Consider the following 24,637-nt stretch of genomic DNA (forward strand, 5'->3'; position numbering starts at 1 on the left):
ATATTTCCTGTGCGTTGGGATTTGATATTGGACCAATTTGAAAGAGACTCCATTTATAACCTGAGGTGTTTATTTCGTGAACTGTTGTAAATTGCAATGTCGTGTAACTTTGCCCAAGGATAATTGTTTATGCTGCTTCGGGTAACGTTTATGACTATTTTCAACTCTTGCATATATGTCATATTAAACGTTGCACAACATGGGCTGCCACATGGGGCTCGTAATTATCAAATCGTACACCTAAGCAGCACTGTGACTGTGTTTGTTGACATATTTTGTGTTTTCTCATTTGGTTGGAACATACACTTTGATGAACTGCTTACATTTCAGTAACAACAGGAAAATGGGGTGTTCTAAAACTTTTGACCAGTGCAAGTCCAGTGAATAACCTGAAATGGTACAAAGCAAAGCGCTAAACTGCCAGAGGTTAAAAAAAAAAAAGTTTAGGTTACCAAAAACTGAAAAATAATGTAAATTTCAGAGTTGTTAAAATAGGCCCTTTTCAGGGAACAAGTAATGGGTTAGCAACTGCAGATATTCTGCAGCAATGAAAGTAAATTAATCCTTGAAAGTTGATGCAAACAATTCCTACAGGTGTCCCAACTTTTGTTGATTTATACAAACAGAGGGTTTGTAACTAAAGCAGTGTTGGAACAGACTGTGTTGCGACACCCTCTGAAGCATTATTTGGACAATATTGCACTGCAGGAAGTAGTATATTGCTGTCATAATGGTGAGAAAAAGACAATTAACAAAGGAAGACAGACAGACCATTATAACCCTTAAAAGTGTTGGTCTTTCCTTTCGAGAAATTGCAAAGAAGCCAAGGTGTCAGTGAGTCCAGTTTCCTACACCATCAAAAGGCACTTGGAAACTGGAGGAAACTCTGACAGGAAGAGGTCTGGCAGACCCAAAGCCACAACACAATCAGAAGACAAGTTTCTGAGAGTCAACAGCTTGCGTGATAGGCGGCTCACAGGACAGCAGCTTCAAGCACAGCTCAACACTGGTCGAAGTAAGGAAGTCTCAGTTTCAACTGTGAAGAGAAGACTTCGAGCTGCAGGTTTGACAGGTTGAGTGGCAGTGAGAAAGCCATTGCTAATATGGCAAAACAAGAAAAAGAGGCTTGCCTGGGCCATGGAGCACCGCCAGTGGACTACTGAAAACTTGAAGAAGGTCTTATGGACCGATGAATCAAAATTTGAAATCTTTGGTTCATCACGCAGGGTTTTTGTTTTTTTTTCGTCGGCGAAAGGATGGTTCCTCATTGTGTGACACCAATTGTCAAACATGGAGGAAGAAGTGTGATGATCTGGAGCTCTTTTGCTGGATCCAGATTTGGCGATTTGCACAGAGTGACTGGCACCGTGAACCAAAAGGGCTACCACAGCATTTTGCAGCGCCATGCAATGCCCTCTGGTCTACGCCTAGTTGGTCAGGGGTTCATCCTACAGCAAGGTAAAGACCCAAAACATACCTCCAGACTATGTCAGAACTACCTTCGAAGAAAAGAACAAGGCGGTAGGCTTCAAATCATGGAATGGCCAGCTCAGTCTCCAGACTTAAACCCCATCGAGCTGGTTTGGGATGAACTGGACAGAAGGGTGAAAGCAAAGAAACCTACAAGTGCAACACATTTGTGGGAACTTCTGCAACAGTGTTGGGAAGAACTTTCCGAACAATATTTGATTTTCATTGTAGAAAGAATGCCACGAGTATGTTCAGCTGTTATATCTGTAAAAGGTGGCTACTTTGATGAGTCAAAAATTTATGTTAAATTTTGTTCAACAAAACGATTCCATGATTTCTTTTTTATCTGCAATTGTTTATTTGTTCTATGCTTTAATTTCAGAGTACATTGAAACATTAAACTGCTTAAATTTCAGTAAAAACTGGAAAAATGGGGGTGTTCTAAAACTTTTGACCGGTAGTGTAATTGTTGTAAAAAATATTTCTTGTAACAGTTGGAACCTGTCCTTTCATCCAGGCAAGTCTCCTTTGCCAAATTCGTTCAACAACATATCTCTCTGGAAATATTGTCCAATGAAACCACCTTGTGGCTGATGATGGAACTCGATCAAAGTTTAGTCTCATATATCTTGGACTCACCATCAGCCATGACCTCTCCGAAGCAGAGCATGTCTCCAGGCTGGCCTCAAAAACCAGCTGCAGATTTGGCATCTTCCATCATGCCAAGTCTGTCAAACAGCACAGTGAGCTCCATCATTAGTAAATGGAAAGAATATGGAATTACCCAGACTCTTCCTGGAGCTGGCTGACTGACCAAACTGAGCAACTCGTTAGAGTGTAGTGGCCGGGGCTGAAAAAGGACTCTAATTTAGGAGATACCTTTACCGGAGGTATAACAAGCTGAAACTGGTCTCATTTGAACCGTTTGGATGTCTAGTTTTTGAAAACTGTGGTTGTAGTTGTTGAAGTTCTGCACAACATGGTGAATTAACCCCTTGAGTGTGGGAACATAAGAGAAAATTGCCATTTTCAATAATTCTTTATTTACTTCAATAAGCATAAAATACATGTAGAATGGTTGAATATTTCAGGGTATTTCTATGTATTGGACATGTTTTAAGATATTTCAGAGGGTTTTGGGCTCCTAAGGGGGTTTAGGACCCACAAAATACCCTCAATTTTGGCATTTTTTGTGTAATTTTAGCAAAAACTTGTACGTTTTCTCTTATTAAATGCCCAATATATGTTTTAAAAGTGCCAAATTTGATTATTTTCATCAGGCAGGGTGTCTCATTAAAGAATATGTCAGTTAAACTATGATAGAATGTTCACAACCAGGTAAATTATCCCCTTCTCTGACATGTGCACGGTTCGAGTGAAAATTCTCATTTTTCTAAAATCGGCATCTTTTTTGCAAAAATGAACTGTTATCATGGAAAACTATGGAAATATCAGGGTTATTATTAGAAATTGATATTATACAAGGTATTTCATGGACTTTTATGCTGCCAAGGGGTAAAAGACCCTCTGGAATACCTCCAAATAGGCATTTTTTTAAAAACTAATTTTATGCCACAATTGCCTCTTTTTTTTCGCATGATATTGTCATTACATGTTATTACAGGACTCCCGAGCCTGATTTGATGAACCGGTCAGATTGTCTCATGAATGAAATTGCAGTTGAACCCGGATAAAAAGATTCACACCTTTTGAGAAAATCTATTCAATATGTTTATATTGTTGTACAGTGAAACCCACTCATGAATCTTTCAAGACTGATCACATCTGAAATCAGCTGGCCATGCATCTAAATATCGAAAACAGTGTCTGTCTCTGTTGCATTTTCATTTTCCTGTTGTACAACATTACTGTGATTGTTGCAGTCAGTGCAGTATATGTCAATACACTCTTGTCCTGCAAGGACACAAGGGCACATCCTCCCGTTTTCACAGTTTTTGTCAGTGCAGTAGAGGTGTGTTAAGTCTCGAACCTCAGCTGGAGCGGAATCTTGAGTATATATATATATATATATATATATATATATATATATATATATATATATATATATATATATATATATATATATATATATATATATACTGGGTAATTCCACCACCTTCACAAGCGGACCAGCCATGACCAACTGGTGATATCAACGGTGGGTTAGCAACATGGCTGTCACACCAAATCTTGGTTTGATACTTGGCCCGTAGGATGTTCTGCTTGAATGCATCCTCGGTTGAGGGAAGCATAGATGCTGGCTTGTCTGTGGTCGTGGCCAAATGGAAACTTAGATCATTCAATGAATCCAAGTCTTTGCCTCTTTTGCCATACATCAGAAGCACAAATTTCCCTGACAGTGAAACACATGTGTCTATATCAGCCTCATGAAATACTTTCATATCTGACAATGCTTCTGCATTCTTGATCAGTGTAGAATAAGCTGTTCGCTTCCCAATTCTGTTGAAAGAACATGTGGTGTCACACCCAGTGATAGCGTGTATGGCAGGGAGACACTCACAAACAGTCGGTCCTAACTGAGTAACTATCTCATGGACTGGAATGTATCTCTCCTTTCCAGAATGCCCAGCGTACATGTATACCTTGTCAGCCAGCTGTTTTCCACTAGAATAGTAGATCAACAGCACCAGGACATCCGTGTCATCACGGCAAACAATGACCCTTGAATGGTCACGTGAGAGACTGACGGCATGGAGGATTGTCCTAGTATCCGCTTTCTCCTGTGTACTCTGAAGAGAGTCAATGGATGAGACTCCGAGTGGTTGCACTTCTTTCACCAGCTTGCCATCACTGAAACCACTGGCCAGAATAATTGATTACTAGTTTGGTAATTGTTCATAATTGTCCAATATATGTTGAGAGATGAAGTTTGCTAGGCTGGTGTTGTTGCCTCCACTTTTCAGAATCTGGCGGTAGTTTGGAACCTGTCTGCCTCCTTGAATCTGGTATGTTAGTGCCATGTTGATGGCACCCCTCTGCTGCCTTTCGGATGATTTGATTGTCTCGACGTCATAGCAATCAAAGATTACTGTAATGCTACTGATATCCAATGAAGGATTCCTGAAAAGTCGTAATAGTCGTTTCTGAACTATTGTAGCTAAATCTTGGAATGTTGTGAAGTGATTTTCATCCAAACTCTGAATCGTAGCCATCCCATCAATTATGTATGCGGATTATGTGGGTTCAGGTATTGCTGAGATTTGTGGCAGCTCTGCTAGAACGTCCGCACAATTTTCCTCAAGCTTTTTGGTAAGGTCAGCTTTTGCAGTTTTCCTCATCTCCCCATCTTCATGGAAGAGAGCTGGTGGCACGGTGGCCAGTTCGTAACAAAGTACCTTCCTCAAATCGACATTACGACTCTGTGAGACAGCCAATAGCCACCTGAACAACACCTCAGTATCAATGATCAGCTTCTGGTCCTTGTCATTGGTGAGTGCCTTCTTCATATCTGAAAATGTCAACACAGTTTCTTTCTTCAAGGGGTCCCAGAAACCCTTACAATGTTCGGTCCCAATTCTTTCTTGACGAAGTCCTCATAGGCTGCTTTTCCTTTTTCTGGAATACACTTCAGAGAATTCTCAACTTCTTGAGATGCTATTTGACCGGTGGTGGTGTTTAGAAGCGATTCTGGTACCTCATCTAGATTAAACGGATTTTGACACTGGCTGACAATGTATTTTTTTCATATTCTTCAGATCGTTTTTGTCCTTGTTCATGCGTGCATTTCCAAGCTCCTCATGAAGGTTTGCTTTTGAACCAGATTGACAAAGGTCTTTGAAAGACTCCGAGTATTCCCCAGTGACATGTCGTGTCATCAGCCAGCGCAGAAGTGCCCCTTTACGAAGGGTGAAGCCGATAGCTGATGATGCCTCCTCGACTCTTCGCTTCTTGATTTATAGTTTGTTCCAGGGCTAGGCCTATGAATAAGGGTCAGTATACCGGGTGTGGAGCCTAATCAGTACTCAATTAAAGATGCCCGCTATCCTCACACAACATGCACTAACTGAAGGGAGCCAACACTAAGGATTTATAGCCACTGAGCATGCAGAGCACTTTCACTTTTCATATATGTGGTATTCCATGGCCATGCTAATACCATGTACAACACATTGTTTACACATACACATAGGGCCTACACCATCACATACAGCACATGGTTTCATTAATCCTCTGATCTTGTACTATGAGAACATCTTTGGTTTTCTTTTTAAGATCCTACCTGTTCAATAGGCCTAATTTGACTAATACAATGAGTGATGATCCTCTTCTTGAGGTCAGTGTCTTGAAGTTGATAAGAAGATTTGACATGTTTGAGCCATGCATGACAGAGGCACAGGTGTCATGATGCCAAAAACAAAAGATCAGCAGCAGCAATGCCACCTATGGTGTCTTGGTTTAACTAATAATATCATAATGGGAGAAAATTCCAACTGTCATTATCATTATTAATTGTATTTATTTACAGTACACATGCTATATGTGGGGGTATTTTGGGTTCCTTTTAATGCCCTGCTCATGACAAACTGCACAGAATATCTCAAAACGTATGAAATACCATCGAAAATTACAATGTAATGAGTTTGGCCCGAAATTGTTTAAAAATGCCAAATTTGTGGTATTCCAAGCCTGGTGTTGGCTTCCGGGTTAGGGTGGCGGCTTGGGATCCTAGGGTCCTGAGTTGAAGCCCCGTTGGCCGCTGAATTAAAATACACCAGGAGGTTGACTCAACCTGTCATCCTTCTGAGGTCGGCAAAATGAGCACCAGTGTACTGGTAAGGGGGACACTGCATCAGCGGCATAGCCACGTCCCAACCAATGATGCAACCAGCAGCCATAGGCTGCACTCGATAGAGGGAGAGAGTGGTATTCCGGAGGGTCTTTTACCCCTTGGCAGCATAAAAGTCCATGAAATACCTTGCATAATATCAATTTCTAATAGTAACCCTAATATTTTCCATAGTTTTCCATGATAACAGTTCATTTTTGCATAAAAGATGCCGATTTTAGAAAAATGAGAATTTTCACTCGAACTGCGCACATGTCAGAGAAAGGGTTAATTTACCTGGTTGTGAACATTCTTTAATAGTTTAACTGACATATTCTTTAATGAGACACTCTGCATGATGAAAATAATCAAATTTGGCACTTTAAAACATATATTGGGCATTTAATAAGAGAAAACGTACAAGTTTTTGCCAAAATTGGGGGTATTTTGTGGGTCCTTAACCAACGTAGGAGCATAAAAACCCCCTGTAATATCTTAAAACATGTCCAATACAAAGAAATACCCTGAAATATTCAACCATTCTACATGTATTTTATGCTTATTGAAGTAAATAATGAATTATTGAAAATGGCCATTTTTTTTTCTTTTGTTCTCGCACTCAAGGGGTTAGTTCACCAGGTTGTGCAGAATTTCAACAACTACAACCTCAGTTTTCGAAAACTAGGCATCAATACGGTTCAAATGAGACCGGTTTCAGCTTGTTATACCACTGGAAGGGGTCGACTCATTTTCCTCGGTCTCGACCACTACACTATTAGGACGGACCTTGGTCAGGGAGGTGACCAAAAACCCAATCACCGTTCTATCAGAAATACAAAGTTCCTTGGCTGAGATGAGAGAACTTGCCGGCAGGACAACAATTGGTTCACAAGCGCCAGCCAGAGTGACCACTATATACGTTATGTCTGTGTGTCTGTCTGTGTGTCTGTGTGTCTGTCTGTCTGTCTGTCTGTCTGTCTGTCTGAGTGAGTCGTCGATCCAGTCGAAAAAAAAAAATAAAAAATTTTCATCTACCCTTATTATCAGTATTTCCATCGATATGTTTGTCTGTCTGTTGGGTAATCTATGTTGTCGAAAAAAAAAAAAAAACAATTTTAAATTTTTTCTACCCTTATCACTTTTTCCGTCGATATGTTTGTTTGTCTGTCTGTCTGTCTGTCCCTCTGTTCGGTCCAGTGCTCCGTTAATACAATGGCGATTTCGATGAAACTTGGTTGGTAGGTTCATACCATGACCTAGTCGTGTGCAAATGAAAACCGTTGCTATGGACACCACCGTTGCCTAGCAACGGGACTGAAATTTTTGAAAAATCATAAAAAATCAATTTTTTCGAAAATCAAAAATCGGGCCACGAGCGACTGTGGGCAGTACATTCAGCCATATTGTCAAAAATTTCCAGGCGGATCCTATGAAAACTGTCGGAGAAGATAGACTTTGAATGAACCCTGGTTGAAAACAATAAAAAAACGAAGTTCATTATATCTCAGAGACTATGAGTCAGATATACATGAAACTGGTATGGTAGGTTCATGGTATGTCCTAGTTATGTGTGAGAAAGAACCGTTGCTATGGACCCCTCCGTTGCCGAGCAACAGCCAAAAAACCTCTAAATGTGGGGGTATTTTAACGAAAAAAACAATCTGCAGCATTAACCCTTGAAGCTGGAATCATGAATTTTCTTGTGCTTAATCCTCAGGTCATTCCCCATCGAACGGGCCCATCGCGTCAGGTTCTATTGGGTAGTCGACTACCCATGTCCGCCTACTGGCTTGTCTGTCTGTGTGTCTGTCTGTCCAGAGCATAACTCCGTGGACTTTGATCCGATCTTGAAGAAACTTGGTTATTTGTTCGATATCAATGTCGAGTTGTGTTTTTCTGGATGAGGGCTTGCGATGCCCATTGTGGGCGGAGCCACGCCCAAAACAGCCATTTTTAGGGGGTAGTCGGATTAAAAATCTATCTTCTCCTCGGGAATTGACTGAATGAAATGGGTTCTTCGGTATTTGAATAGCAAAATGAAGTATCTGAAACTTGTCATTGTGCGATTTTTCATTTTCGTCCCAAGGTCAAGGTCACAAGGTCAAAACCTTAGAAAATTGCGAATTTTGACATAAAAATCAGACGACCGCCCAAACTTTGAGAGCTAGGATGACAATATTTTTTTTATGCATAATCTTGAGGTCATTCCCCACCTCAAGTCTTGAAACCATTTTGCTCTATCTCGAACACCTTGCCCGTGGCGCCCCCTTCAAGTTTGTTTTTACGCCGATTTCATCAAAGTATGGATAATCCGAGGAGTGCGAAATGCCCTATAGCTTATATGACGTTATATTGTTCCTGGAATGTTCCAGAGGAAGTTTTGCACCAAAGGTCATAATCCTTGACCTTTGACCTTTAAAGGCCACAAAGGTCAAATTTTCAAAGTTGTGGGAATCGAACCGGGTTTTCGACCTTCTTCAACGAACTAACTCCAATAAGCTATAGCACGTATCCTGTTTCCTTATTTTAATGTCCACAACATTGTTTTGTGACCTTTAAAGGTTATGCAAAGGTCAAATTTTGAAAGTTGTTGAATGAAACCAGGTTTTCGACATTTTACAGCTAATAACCTGTCACTCGTACCACATCATGTTGATCATTTTTATAACTTGGTCAAAAATTATCACATTGTCTCATCCTTGACTTCTGAAACAATCGTCAAATACTGCAATCTGAAACAATCGTCAAATAATCAACAAATCGTCAAATACTGCTCGTGAACCATTGTCGTCTTCAGACTTGTCTCTGCAGCACTTCACACATCTAAGTTTTATGAGAGAGTGGCCAGAAGGAAGCCACTCCTGAGAAAAAGGCTTGTTGTGGCAGCATGCCAGGAGTTTACAAAAACGCACCTGAAAGACGGTGCATGAGGCAAAAGATTCTGTGGTTTGATGAGACAAAAATAGAACTCTTTGGCCTGAATGCAAAGCGCTACATCTGACGTAAACCAAGCACAGTTCATCCCCCATATAACACCATCCCTACTGTGAAGCATGTTGGTGGCAGCATCATGCTATGGGGATGCTTTTCAGTGGCAAGGACTGGGAGACTTGTAAGGATTGAGGAACATTGAAAGGAGCCAAATACAGGCAAATCCTTGAGGAGAACCTGCTTCAGAGTGCAAAAAAGACCTTAGACTGTGGAGAAGATTTACATTATAACAGGACAATGACCCCAAGCATACAGCCAAAGCCACACTGGAATGGCTTCAGAACAAGAACGTGAAAGTCCTTTAGTGTCCCAGCAAAAGCAAAGACTTGAATGCCATTGAGAATCTGGGAAAGGCTTGAAGATTGCTGTTCATCGACACTCCCCATCCAACTTGACAGAACTTGAACAAATCTACAAGGAAGAATGGGAGAAAATCCCCCAATCCAGATGTACAAAGCTGATACAGACATACCCAAGAAGACTCGAAGCTGTAATCACTGCCAAAGGTGCTTCTCCAACCTATTGACCCACAGGGTTGAACACTTGTTGATGTTGGGCATTTCAGTTTTTCATTTTTAATTTATTTGAAAATTTTTTTTTAACCTCCACCATCGAAGATGGATGGAGGTTACTGTTTTCACCCCTTTCTGTTTGTTACTTACGAAATCTAAAGATTTCGTAAGTATATTGATGACTTCCGTTTCTGTTTGTTTGTTTGTTTGTTTGTAGGCACGATAACTCGAGAACGGAAGAAACTACCAATGTCAAATTACACCACGTGATTCAGGAGGTTGATGGCAAGTGCTGATTAGATTTTGGTCAAAATCGGTCAAAGGTCAAGGTCACAATGAGGTCAAATACTCGATTTTTGATGGTTTGGTACAGATAACTCGAGAACGGAAGAAGCTACCAATGTCAAATTACCCCACGTGATTCAGGAGGATGTTGGCTCGTACTGATTAGATTTTGGTCAAAATCGGTCAAAGGTCAAGGTCACAGTGAGGTCAAACATTCGATTTTTGATGGTTTAAAACAGAATCATCGTAGAAACTTCTGGTTTGCGTCGCGACCTTCTCGAGAGACGGCTTTTATTCGACAAGGTCAGAGGTCAAGTTGACGATTTCGTAAGTACCAGTCTATGACTGCTTGTTACTTACGAAATCTAAAGATTTCGTAAGTATATTGATGACTTCCGTTTATGTTTGTTTGTTTGTTTGTTTGTAGGCACGATAACTCGAGAACGGAAGAAGCTACCAATGTCAAATTACACCACGTGATTCAGGAGGGTGATGGCTAGTGCTGATTAGATTTTGGTCAAAATCGGTCAAAGGTCAAGGTCATGGTGAGGTCAAATATTCGATTTTTGATGGTTTGGTACAGTTAACTCGAACGGAAGAAGCTACCAATGTCAAATTACACCACGTGATTCAGGAGGCTGATGGCTAGTGCTGATTAGAATTTGGTCAAAATCGTTCAAAGGTCAAGGTCACAATGAGGTCAAACATTCGATTTTTGATGGTTTGATACAGAATCATCGTAGAAACTTCTGGTTTGCCTCACTACCTTCTCCAGAGACAGCTGTTATTAGACAAGGTCAGAGGTCAAGTTGACTATTTCGTAAGTACCAGTCTATGACTGCTTCTTTGTTTGTTTGTTTGTCGGCACGATAACTCGAGAACGGAAGAAGCTACCAATGTCAAATTGCACCACGTGATTCAGGAGGGTGATGGCTTGTGCTGATTAGATTTTGGTCAAAATTGGTCAAAGGTCAAGGTCACAGTGAGGTCAAACATCCAAAACATTCGATTTTTGATGGTTTGGTACAGAATCATCGTAGAAACTTCTGGTTTGCGTCGCTACCTTCTCCAGAGACAGCTTTTATTAGACAAGGTCAGAGGTCAAGTTGACGATATCGTAAGTACCAGTCTATGACTGCTTGTTTGTTTGTTTCTAGGCACGATAACGCGAGAACGGAAGAAGCTACCAATGACAAATTACACCACATGATTCAGGAGGGTGATGGCTTGCGCTGATTAGATTTTGGTCAAAATAGGTCAAAGGTCAAGGTCACAGTGAGGTCAAACATAATTCCGTAAATTCATGTGGAGAAATGGAGTATTTTTGCTTCGCTCAACGTTACGAGTTCGTTTTAACTTCGATTTTAATTTTGTCTTCGGTTTTTGCGATCGCTTGGGACGCTTAAAACTCGGTTGTCGAAATTCTGATAAAAATCGGATGTTTTGGAGACGTTTTAAGATTGTATAAAAATATTTCACTCGACGCATCACGGGTCGTCCCATGATGCAGTGCGCTCGAGCAGACGCGTCGTTGAGTTACATGGAGATTTTTGCTTCGGTCGACGTTACGATTTTTGATGGTTTGGTACAGAATCATCGTAGAAACTTCTGGTTTGCGTCGCTACCTTCTCCAGAGAGAGCTTTTATTAGACAAAGTCAGAGGTCAAGTTGACGATTTCGTAAGTACCAGTCTATTACTGCTTGTTTGTTTGTAGGCACGATAACTCGAGAACGGAAGAAGCAACCAATGTCAAATTACACCAGGTGATTCAGGAGGGTGGTGGCGAGTGCTGATTAGATTTTGGTCAAAATCGGTCAAAGGTCAAGGTCACAGTGAGGTCAAACATCCAAAACATTCGATTTTTGATGGTTTGGTACAGAATCATCGTAGAAACTTCTGGTTTGCGTTGCTACCTTCTCGAGAGACTGCTTTTATTTGACAAGGTCAGAGGTCAAGTTGACGATTTCGCAAGTACCAGTCTATGACTGCTTGTTACTTACGAAATATAAAGATTTCGTAAGTATATTGATGACTTCCGTTTATGTTTGTTTGTTTGTTTGTTTGTAGGCACGATAACTCGAGAATGGAAGAAGCTACCAATGTCAAATTACACCACGTGATTCAGGAGGCTGATGGCTAGTGCTGATTAGATTTTGGTCAAAATCGTTCAAAGGTCAAGGTCACAATGAGGTCAAACATTCGATTTTTGATGGTTTGATACAGAATCATCGTAGAAACTTCTGGTTTGCCTCACTACCTTCTCCAGAGACAGCTGTTATTAGACAAGGTCAGAGGTCAAGTTGACGATTTCGTAAGTACCAGTCTATGACTGCTTGTTTGTTTGTTTGTTTGTTTGTCGGCACGATAACTCGAGAACGGAAGAAGCCACCAATGTCAAATTGCACCACGTGATTCAGGAGGGTGATGGCTTGTGCTGATTAGATTTTGGTTAAAATTGGTCAAAGGTCAAGGTCACAGTGAGGTCAAACATCCAAAACATTCGATTTTTGATGGTTTGGTACAGAATCATCGCAGAAACTTCTGGTTTGCGTCGCTACCTTCTCGAGAGACAGCTTTTATTAGACAAGGTCAGAGGTCAAGTTGACGATATCGTAAGTACCAGTCTATGACTGCTTGTTTGTTTGTTTCTAGGCATGATAACGCGAGAACGGAAGAAGCTACCAATGACAAATTACACCACATGATTCAGGAGGGTGATGGCTTGCGCTGATTAGATTTTGGTCAAAATCGGTCAAAGGTCAAGGTTACAGTGAGGTCAAACATAATTCCGTAAATTCATGTGGAGAAATGGAGTATTTTTGCTTCGCTCGACGTTACGCGTTCATTTTAACTTCGATTTTAATTTTGTCTTCGGTTTTTGCGATCGCTTAGGACGCTTAAAACTCGGTTGTCGAAATTCTGGTAAAAAATCATATGTTTTGGAGACGTTTTAAGATTGTATAAAAATATTTCACTCGACGCATCACGGGTCGTCCCCTGATGCAGTGCGCTCGAGCAGACACGTCGTTGACCCACGTTAAGGTTTTGCGTGTGCGTGCTGACGGTGTTTTCGATAAGGATGGTGTTTAAAATCATTTTTTAATCCCAATAAAGGTTATCGTCGCATGCCTGACTCGCAAAGCCGTCGGATTATGTAAAGATTGTTGGTGGATGTCCGAATATTACGGTTTTGTGACTTTGATAAAATAATATTAAATAAATGCGTGGAGGAATGGAGATTTTTGCTTCGCTCGATGTTACGAATTCGTTTTAACTTCGATTTTAGTTTTGTTTTCGGTTTTTGCGATCGCTTAGGGCGCTTAAAACTCGATTGTTGAAATTCTGGTAAAAATCGGATGTTTTGGAGACGTTTTAAGATTGTATAAAAAATATTTCACTCGACGCGTCACGGGTCGTCACGTGATGCAGTGCGCTCGAGCAGACGCGTCGTTGACCCACGTTAAGGTTTTCCGTGTGCGCACTGACGGTGTTTTCGATAAAGATGGTGTTTAAAATCATTTTTTTTATCCCAATAAAGGTTATCGTCGCCTGCCTGACTCGCTAAGCCGTCGGATAATGTAAAGATTGCTGGTGGATGGCCGAATATTATGGTTTTGTGAGTTTGATAAAATAATATTAAATAAATGTGTGGAGAAATGGAGATTTTTGCTTCGCTCGACGTTAGGAATTCGTTTTAACTTCGATTTTAATTTTGTCTTCGGTTTTTGCGATCGCTTAGGACGCTTAAAACTCGGTTGTCGAAATTCTGGTAAAAATCGGATGTTTTGGAGACGTTTTAAGATTGTATAAAAATATTTCACTCGACGCGTCACGGGTCGTCACGTGGTGCAGTGCGCTCGAGCAGACGCGTCGTTGAGCCAGGTTAAGGTATAATTGCGTGGAGAAATGGAGATTTTTGCTTCGGTCGACGATACGATTTTTGATGGTTTGGTACAGAATCATCGTAGAAACTTCTGGTTTGCGTCGCTACCTTCTCAAGAGACAGCTTTTATTAGACAAGGTCAGAGGTCAAGTTGACGATTTCGTAAGTACCAGTCTATGACTGCTTGTTTGTTTGTTTGTTTGTGAACAGTATTACGGAAAAACTCTCTCGACGGATTTCGACGAAACTTGGTGGGGGGATTAGGTATGGTCCAAGGATCATGCCATTAGATTTTGAACTTGGTCCAAAATCCAATATGGCCGCTACGACGGCCATTTTGAAAACAATATTTTAATTTTTTTTTTTTTGCATTTCTACATGTTTTAAGTCATTTCCAACAAAAAACATGCCAAAATTATAATTGCGGCTGATTTTGGAATTTCAGGTGGATATACCCACGTAAAATCAATCTGTCTCAAGGAGTCTCGTTATGACGAATGAACTGAGTATGTAAAAGGGAAAGTTGCAAACTATAACTCTGTGAGCACTGTTGACGTCAAATTGAATGAATAGGATATCAGGTTCACTTGAGTGACCTGGCAGTATTGGCGGCACAGGTTTTGCACTCTTCCGAATGCTCCACCTCTAGTAAAACATGTTTTCACTTTGTCATTTTGGGGTATTTTGTGTCGATCAGTGACAAAAATTGAAATTTAATCCATTTTAAATTTAGGCTGCAACGTAACAAAACATGTAAAAGTCAAAGGGTGTGAATACTTTTCTGAAGGCACTGTATGTCACCTGGTGTATCATACCACTATGACACCAATCTTTCAATGGAAGACACTTTAACTTCAGTAAGAAAGTATTTTTGAAGCTATATGGCATTTACATTTTCCTCATGTACATGTGGTTATGCTTTGGAAACTCTGCTAATTTTACCTAAATACTTCATCAGGAATATGGGTGGTAAATGTTTCGTTTGTGTTTGTCTGATTATTCTCCTTGCGATGCCGTTAGGTGCATAAGGCTGCCGAGGCAATGCAATTGGCTAAGCCGAGGGGGGTTACATTCCCAGACGGGTTTCCACGACGACGCAGGATACTCAACTGAGGGTGCAGATATATGGAACTTGTTCAGGGTGCCAGCGATAGCTCACCCACTTTTCATGAAGGACACAGTGGGATCTTTAGCGTCTACCAACTAATGCTGGTAGACGGGATGCCCATTTTAACTTCAATTTGAGGGACGGCACTCCCACTGATGAATCGCCCTGCTTCTGAAAGACCAGATGGCAGTTTATAGCTGGGTTGAGAGTGGAACCAAGGCTCGACAGCTTCGAGGCTTGCTCGGTGATAAATCTTTCTTTCCAATTCCATGTGTTACTGTCTTCTCAATAAGCTCGAGAGTCATTGTCATTACAAAATTGCTTTGCTCAACCCTGCTTGCCTTCCCGAATCGTTGAATTGATGCATATACCTGCAGTGAAACTTGCTGAAACTGTTTAAACTCTTCAAATGCTGCTTAGTGTGATTGGTTTTTGTAACAAGCATTTGAAAAATCTCAGCCGTGCTGCATTCCAGGGCTACTTGTGGAAAAAGGGTCACAAGAGGAAAAACTGGATGGAGCGTTATTTCCTTCTCAAATCCAACATCATCTCGTATTATGTGCATGAGGACCTGAAGGAAAAGAAGGGCGAGATCGTGTTGGATAAAGTCTGCAATGTCATGGTAACGACACATTGACCACTTCTTCCTCCAATTCTTCATTGGTTTGCTCGCCTCCCTCCTCCCCCACCTCCATACCCTATACGCCTATGCATCCCCTAACTCCCCTATAATCCCATTAACCACCCCTAAAACCTAAAATCTTCCTCCCCCCCCTACAAGCCCCCATACACCTATAACTCCTCTAACCACCCCCCATGACTCTTCTACTGACCCCTAGAACCCCATATAACTCCCACCAACCGCCATATGAACCCTCCACACCCCCATCTCCCCATAGCCCCCGACTCCCCTGAACACCCGAGCACCATAACTCCCCCTTACACCCTACCCCTCCCTCCTCTCCTTACACCTACTTACCTACCTGCACCTCCTGTTTCCTTCCCATGTTTATGCACTTTTTCTGTCCCTGGTTTCTCTTCAACCTCTTCACCTTTATTAATTTTCTTTCTCTTCCTCGTCTTTGTTTGTTATTTCGTTTATGTTGGTTATTTATTTAATTATTTTTGCTTTTCCTTCTTACCTGATCAGTGCAATCAGATTGGTGTTTATGGGCAATTGCTTTACAGTGGCTTTGGTGCTGCGTTTCTCACACAAAGCAAGGGTTTGGCTGAAGGAGAAAATTATTTGATGATGTGATTTTAGAGGAGGAGACATCTTCTGCCCTGCGAGTAAATTTTTCATCGATGCTTGCTGCTCAACGAACATTTTGAAACCACTTTAAAATATATATATATATATATATATATATATATATATATATATATATATATATATATATATATATATATATATATATATATATATATATATATATATATTCTGGTGTTTGCAAAAGGCCATAAAAAATTGTTGGGTGAGGTTTTAGGGTTCCTTTGTTTATGAAACCAGATTATCTTGTTTTTAATTTTTCATTTACCAAGCCGTAATACCGGAACTTCAACAAAAGTAGAACAACATTATTGACAACTGTAAAAGGTTCTTGATTCTTTAGGAGTTGTGCTATAAAATGTGCTGCTGACATACATTTCTTATTCATCCTTTGGCAACATGTTGCAAAAAATTCTTGTTTGCTATCATGCTGGAGGTGATCAGAAAAGGATTTGCTATGGAACCTCAATCTCCAGCCATGACTTAGTCAAGTTAAATTGTGAAATTTGGGAAAATTGAATGTATTGGACCAAACCATTTGGATGTAAAAGCAGACAAAAGTTTTATCTCAAATTGGCTGAGGATCAGGTTGTGAAGGGGGTGTAGAGGGGGGGGGGTAGAGTGGAAGAGGGGGAGAGTGGGTCGTGAGGAGGGGGGAGAAGAATGGGTCGTGAAGGCGAGCAGGGGAATTGCATCTTGAACAGAAGCACCAATTTGTTACTTGAACAGAAGCACCAATTTGTTACAATTTGAGCAAACTTTGAACGTTGAAATTCTCATGTTTTCTTTTTTAGTCTTGTTTGCTTAAGGAACATTGAGAGAGAGTTTTGACACCGTTGCATTGATCTGAAATGGACATTTCTGTAATGAAAGCTTTAACTTTTTTTTTTTAAAATTTTATATTCTTATTATTTCCAGCCAATTCCAGACAAGGATGGTCGACGGTTTCTCTTCCTGATTAGCTGTTTTGGAAAATCCTTTGAGATCAGTGCCCCTGATCCTCGACAACGACAAGCGTGGATATCAAGTGAGTGTCATTTATGCCTTGTTTTTTGTTTGTTTTTTTTGTGGCCACATGCATCCAATGCTTGTACTTGTTGTGGAGGGCCTTTAGGACAATGGTGCTTTTTGAAGTGAATCTTTACATGCTTTGGCCGAATATTGACTGGTGTTTTTCTCACCATTTATTGATCTCTAACCTCTGCCATCAAAGATCGGAGGTTACTGTTTTCACCCCTTTCTGTTTGTTTGTTTGTTTGTTTGTGAACAGTATTACGGAAAAACTCCTCAACGGATTTCGACGAAACTTGGTGGGGGGATTAGGTATGGTCCAAGGATCATGCCATTACATTTTGGACTTGGTCCAAAGTCCAATATGGCCGCTATGACGGCCATTTTGAAAAAATATTTGAATTTTTTTTTTTTGCATTTCTACATGTTTTAAGTGATTTCCAACCCCCCCCCCAAACAAAAAATTGTTAGAGAAAAAAAATTTTTTGCAACTTTTTTCAACAAAATTTCGATTTTTTTTTTGTTTGTTTTTGCATTTCTACATGTTATAAGTGATTTCCAACAAAAAAACATGCCAAAATTATTGCGGCTGATTTTGGAACTTCAGGTGGATATATCCACGTAAAATCAATTTCTGTCTCAAGGAATCTAGTTATGACGAATGAATTGAGTATGTAAAAGGGAAAGTGACAAACTATAACTCTGTGAGCACTGTTGACGTCAAATTGAATGAATAGGATATCAGGTTCACTTGAGTGACCCAGCAGTATTGGCGGCGGAGGTTTTGCACTCTCCCGAGTGCTCCCCCTCAAGTTCTTCAGGCTGTTATTTATTGGCCACAGTTGATTCTTTGTTTTTTTTCTTTTCTTATTGTGCCATGAATTTTTAATTTTATTATAAAATAGTCAATGGTCCTGCAAGAGCTTCCTGACAGAGTATGGAGCCAACAATGGGGCAGAGAGGGACATTTTTCACAAGGGACACCAACAGAAACACAGGTAAAGGATAGATAGACAGGTAGGACATCAAGGGAGGCAACCAGCACAATGAGGGAGAAGATAGGCTGCCGAGGGTGACTCCAAAACAGCCAAATACAAGTGGACAGATATATTGTTACGGCTGTGGAAATTCGCAAACCACCATTCAGGGCCCGTTGGTGAGATAACTCTAAGTACACGTGTAGTTAGCCCCAAACCCGTTGTTTAGAGGAAATTTATGTGATTCATTCGGGCTGCGACGCTTTAAGATCGCTGTTTTTCTGTTCTATCTTTATTTTGAACCAACCACGTCTCAACCGCCACCCTCACAACAACCACCACCACCTTTGCCACTACCCCCGCTGACGAACGCCATCCTCCACGGTCCACACTACGACGGTTTCCGCGTTGGAAACCGTCGAGAACGCAAGGAGGGAAATAAGAAGGCACAACGATGGCGCCTGGATTTTTCCCGCCTATTTTTCCCGTCTGACTTCTCTTCGTGGCGGCCGCTGGCCTGGTTTTCTGTGGGGCGGTCCTGAGACCCCGCTGGCGGGATGGAGCGTCTGCCATTCCCCACACCACGACCTCGAGCAACAACGTTTCCCCCCCCCCCTTCTATCCGCGCTGGGATAGCGCCGGAAACTCCGTCCGTGGCATCGAGCGGCCAACACGTGCCGGTGCGAGGCACGCCGGAGAGGACTCGCCTACCACGCCAGGGCACGGTCGCGGCCAGGCGCGACCACGTCGACGGACGTAGGAGAGGGACTCGACGGCCCAAAGGGAAGTCACCATTTCTTTTCGGGGTTTTTGTATGGATCTTGTTGTGCCGTGTCTTGTAAAGTAGAACTGTGTAAGTGTTGCCGTGTGTACGCATATTCGGTTGTAACTCTGCGTCGTTGTTTCTTTTGTTTTCCTGATATAGGTGCATTCTAACTGTTTGGCTGTATATGTGTGCTTTCCGTGTGCCGCGTAATAAATGTGCATTGTGTGAATTGTTTTCCCGTTTCGCTTCGTCTTTTCTTTATTGACCCTCCATCCTGCTTCACGTAAAAGGGTTCGTAGTGGTCTTAAAACGCCCGGTAATTAATCGGAACCGTCGAGGCCAACAATAACACCGCTCGGTTATCCCGATAGCACGGAATGGACCACTTAAGCGGTTCGTATCCAGAGTCAGCCTGCGGCGAGGTACGATCGCCCGGTCGACCATCCGCGCAGGTACTTAGGTAGATCGAATTTGGCGAGCAACCCTATCCTGCTCGGGTGGGCAATTGGCAGGGTCGTGGTGAGGTTAAACCCCCACCCGTGACTAGCTCCCGCGTTGTTCCGAGAGGGTCACGACAGAATTGTCCGTCCGGTGGGCGAGGCGGCCGCCATTCGAGTCGAGCGGCCGATCGCACGCCGGCGGGCGCGAATTCGCAACAATATTGTTGCGGCCCAGGGTTCGAGGTTCACCACGATGGGAAGCACTCTAGTTCCTCCTGAACACCTGGTCTTGAGCCCACCAGTGGCGGATAAGTCCGTGGCCCCGGTGGGCTGCTAATCAACCATGAACGCTTATTGGTTCGTGTGGTTACCTTACCTTTAGACGACCACACCAAGGGGGTTTCGTGCCCTCAGCGCACATTTGGATTACTGCCTAGCGATACAGTGCATGTACACTGGCCAACAGTGCAAATCACGTGGGGTAGAACTTCCCAGCTAACTCTACGTGCAGACTATGCTGGATCAATGGAGGAAAAGATGCTACAATCTGGGTACATTTATAATACAAGTAGTTTGTTGTTCAGCAAGGGTGAGGAAAGTTACGTGCAATAAGCAATGGGATTAATACGAAAGATCCATACAGCAGGGCAAGCAAGGATTGGTGAGGTGTGGCAAAAGAAATACAGTTGTACACAAAAGACACAGGGCAGAGCTCAACCACTCTTAATACTTACACAAATTTATCAAGGCTAACACAACAGGCACCGTCAGAAACACTCCCGAGGAAAGTTAGATAGTGGAGAGATAAGAGATAGTATGAGGTGTTTGCGACCTCTAAATTACCAGGTGAGGTCGACGGACCCGCACAAACCCAGTCACTGAGGAGAAGGAGGAAGAAGGAGGAGAAAAACTATTTTCCTCCTCCCCCCTTTTATATTACCCTCGTGAGGGAGAAGTTTAGGGGTGGATCAAGTTGAACAATAGGCGTTTCCCAGTGCCCCCATTGACGTATGGATGATTACCATGGCGCTGGCCCCACCCACACGAGGGAGAGCTGTGAAAATAGCCCATTAGGGTCTGGGCTGTCCAAGACAGCTGAGCTCTGCGATTAACATGGGACTGGGGTGTTCAGTCACGCTCTCCTTGCACGAATGTGCACCGCACGTCAAATGGTGGTCGTCGAAGGTGACCATAGTTGAGGCGATGATGGCGTTGGTGTCGTAGTGAGTTCTAGCGTGGTGATTTGGTGTGGCTGTTGGTTGTGGTGGAAGTGTCAATGGCGAATGTAGGTAAGCTTGGATGATGCTTCAATGGTGTGGTGGTGATAATATTAGAGTCTTGATGGTGGATGGAATGTTGTCGCATTGGGGTTTGAGTATGATGCAAGTTGAAGTGAAATCTCCATTGGCTTATGGTGTGAGATTTAAATAGGAAATGACACGTGTATGCTATTTGAACTGTACACATAAGGGATGTAATGGACTTCCAGTTCCGGTTCTTGGTTGACTGGTGGTTCTTTTCAGGGTCTCTGCCAAATTTCTCAAAGATAAGTTTTCCAGGTCATTTTGTCGTTTTGTTTACCGTTGTGTTATCTCCGTGTTTACTGTGTGTTTCTAAAGTTTGGTTTTGTGTTAAAACTTATGCTAATTGGTGAGTATTCGTCGATCTTTTCTTATTGGGTTTCCTGAGGCCGACCCTTCTTCCTGTCTCTGTGCACGATCTTGTTTGTTGTAATTTCTCCTTATCACTTACAGTTTTTATTTTCTCCACTATCCTTCCACCACTCCTTCAATTTCCTCCCAACTATACCCTCTGTTTCATGCTGTTAGGGTTAAAATAATAATTAAAAAATTTATTTCCCTTCTCACCTTTCCCTCCCATAACCATGTCACTTCCTCGACGGACTCTTCCTCTTCCTTCTCCTTGCCTTTCCATATCAACAATCCAACTTTAATCATGAAGGTATTCACCACTCACCTTCATGATTTCTTTTCTTGAAACTCTTGCTTTACTCTGCCCCCCCCTTCCCTAATCTTCAAAAACAAAAGAAGAAGAAAAAAAACCCGTTCTCTTATAATGTTTCAACTTTCTCTTCTTCTTCTTTCCTCTTCTTCCATCTTGTTCTTCTTCCATCTTCTTCTTCCATCTTCTTCCTTCTTGTTCCATCTTCTTCTTCCATCTTCTTCAATCTTCTTCTTCTTCTTCTTCTTCCATCTTCCTCAATCTTCTTCTTCTTCTTCTTCTTCTTCTTCTTCTTCTCAATCTATCTTCTTCTTCTCCATCTATTTCTTCTTCTTCTCCATCTATTTCTTCTTCTTCTTCTCCATCTGTCTTCTTCTTCTGCTTCTTCTGCTTCTTCCTCTTCTTCTTCTTCTCCATCTATCTATCTTCTTTACAATCTATCTATCTTCTTCTTTTTCTTCTTCTCAATCTATCTTCTTCTTCTTCTTCTTCTTCTTCTATCTTCTTCTATCTTCTTCTATCTTCTTCTATCTTCTTCTATCTTCTTCTATCTTCTTCTATCTTCTTCCATCTTCTTCCATCTTCTTCCATCTTCTTCCATCTTCTTCCTTCTTCTTTCTTCTTCTTCTTCTTCTTCTTCTTCTTCTTCTATCTTCTCCATCTATCTTCTCCATCTATCTTCTCCATCTATCTTCTCCATCTATCTTCTCCATCTATCTTCTCCATCTATCTTCTCCATCTATCTTCTCCATCTATCTTCTCCATCTATCTTCTCCATCTATCTTCTCCATCTATCTTCTCCATCTATCTTCTCCATCTATCTTCTCCATCTATCTTCTCCATCTATCTTCTCCATCTATCTTCTCCATCTATCTTCTCCATCTATCTTCTCCATCTATCTTCTCCATCTATCTTCTCCATCTATCTTCTCCATCTATCTTCTCCATCTATCTTCTCCATCTATCTTCTCCATCTATCTTCTCCATCTATCTTCTCCATCTATCTTCTCCATCTATCTTCTCCATCTATCTTCTCCATCTATCTTCTCCATCTATCTTCTCCATCTATCTTCTCCATCTATCTTCTCCATCTATCTTCTCCATCTATCTTCTCCATCTATCTTCTCCATCTATCTTCTCCATCTATCTTCTCCATCTATCTTCTCCATCTATCTTCTCCATCTATCTTCTCCATCTATCTTCTCCATCTATCTTCTCCATCTATCTTCTCCATCTATCTTCTCCATCTATCTTCTCCATCTATCTTCTCCATCTATCTTCTCCATCTATCTTCTCCATCTATCTTCTCCATCTATCTTCTCCATCTATCTTCTCCATCTATCTTCTCCATCTATCTTCTCCATCTATCTTCTCCATCTATCTTCTCCATCTATCTTCTCCATCTATCTTCTCCATCTATCTTCTCCATCTATCTTCTCCATCTATCTTCTCCATCTATCTTCTCCATCTATCTTCTCCATCTATCTTCTCCATCTATCTTCTCCATCTATCTTCTCCATCTATCTTCTCCATCTATCTTCTCCATCTATCTTCTCCATCTATCTTCTCCATCTATCTTCTCCATCTATCTTCTCCATCTATCTTCTCCATCTATCTTCTCCATCTATCTTCTCCATCTATCTTCTCCATCTATCTTCTCCATCTATCTTCTCCATCTATCTTCTCCATCTATCTTCTCCATCTATCTTCTCCATCTATCTTCTCCATCTATCTTCTCCATCTATCTTCTCCATCTATCTTCTCCATCTATCTTCTCCATCTATCTTCTCCATCTATCTTCTCCATCTATCTTCTCCATCTATCTTCTCCATCTATCTTCTCCATCTATCTTCTCCATCTATCTTCTCCATCTATCTTCTCCATCTATCTTCTCCATCTATCTTCTCCATCTATCTTCTCCATCTATCTTCTCCATCTATCTTCTCCATCTATCTTCTCCATCTATCTTCTCCATCTATCTTCTCCATCTATCTTCTCCATCTATCTTCTCCATCTATCTTCTCCATCTATCTTCTCCATCTATCTTCTCCATCTATCTTCTCCATCTATCTTCTCCATCTATCTTCTCCATCTATCTTCTCCATCTATCTTCTCCATCTATCTTCTCCATCTATCTTCTCCATCTATCTTCTCCATCTATCTTCTCCATCTATCTTCTCCTTCTCCATCTATCTTCTCCTTCTCCATCTATCTTCTCCTTCTCCATCTATCTTCTCCTTCTCCATCTATCTTCTCCTTCTCCATCTATCTTCTCCTTCTCCATCTATCTTCTCCTTCTCCATCTATCTTCTCCTTCTCCATCTATCTTCTCCTTCTCCATCTATCTTCTCCTTCTCCATCTATCTTCTCCTTCTCCATCTATCTTCTCCTTCTCCATCTATCTTCTCCTTCTCCATCTATCTTCTCCTTCTCCATCTATCTTCTCCTTCTCCATCTATCTTCTCCTTCTCCATCTATCTTCTCCTTCTCCATCTATCTTCTCCTTCTCCATCTATCTTCTCCTTCTCCATCTATCTTCTCCTTCTCCATCTATCTTCTCCTTCTCCATCTATCTTCTCCTTCTCCATCTATCTTCTCCTTCTCCATCTATCTTCTCCTTCTCCATCTATCTTCTCCTTCTCCATCTATCTTCTCCTTCTCCATCTATCTTCTCCTTCTCCATCTATCTTCTCCTTCTCCATCTATCTTCTCCTTCTCCATCTATCTTCTCCTTCTCCATCTATCTTCTCCTTCTCCATCTATCTTCTCCTTCTCCATCTATCTTCTCCTTCTCCATCTATCTTCTCCTTCTCCATCTATCTTCTCCTTCTCCATCTATCTTCTCCTTCTCCATCTATCTTCTCCTTCTCCATCTATCTTCTCCTTCTCCATCTATCTTCTCCTTCTCCATCTATCTTCTCCTTCTCCATCTATCTTCTCCTTCTCCATCTATCTTCTCCTTCTCCATCTATCTTCTCCTTCTCCATCTATCTTCTCCTTCTCCATCTATCTTCTCCTTCTCCATCTATCTTCTCCTTCTCCATCTATCTTCTCCTTCTCCATCTATCTTCTCCTTCTCCATCTATCTTCTCCTTCTCCATCTATCTTCTCCTTCTCCATCTATCTTCTCCTTCTCCATCTATCTTCTCCTTCTCCATCTATCTTCTCCTTCTCCA

General features: G+C 41.5%; 1 protein-coding gene across 1 annotated transcript in view; it reads left to right on the plus strand.

The window, feature by feature from the left end:
• Positions 1-24,637, plus strand: part of LOC147025846 (switch-associated protein 70-like) — a 91,975-nt gene that overhangs the window by 36,616 nt on the left and 30,722 nt on the right. Inside the window, exons 5-6 of the mRNA XM_085880722.1 lie at positions 15,512-15,658; positions 17,225-17,333. Of these exons, the coding sequence (XP_085736848.1) occupies positions 15,512-15,658; positions 17,225-17,333 (256 nt within the window). The remainder of the gene's footprint in view (positions 1-15,511; positions 15,659-17,224; positions 17,334-24,637) is intronic.

This window comes from Eptatretus burgeri, chromosome 5 (assembly GCF_056783735.1).
Source record: "Eptatretus burgeri isolate ZD-2024b chromosome 5, Ebu_testis_v1, whole genome shotgun sequence".
NCBI classification, from domain to species: Eukaryota; Metazoa; Chordata; class Myxini; order Myxiniformes; family Myxinidae; genus Eptatretus; species Eptatretus burgeri.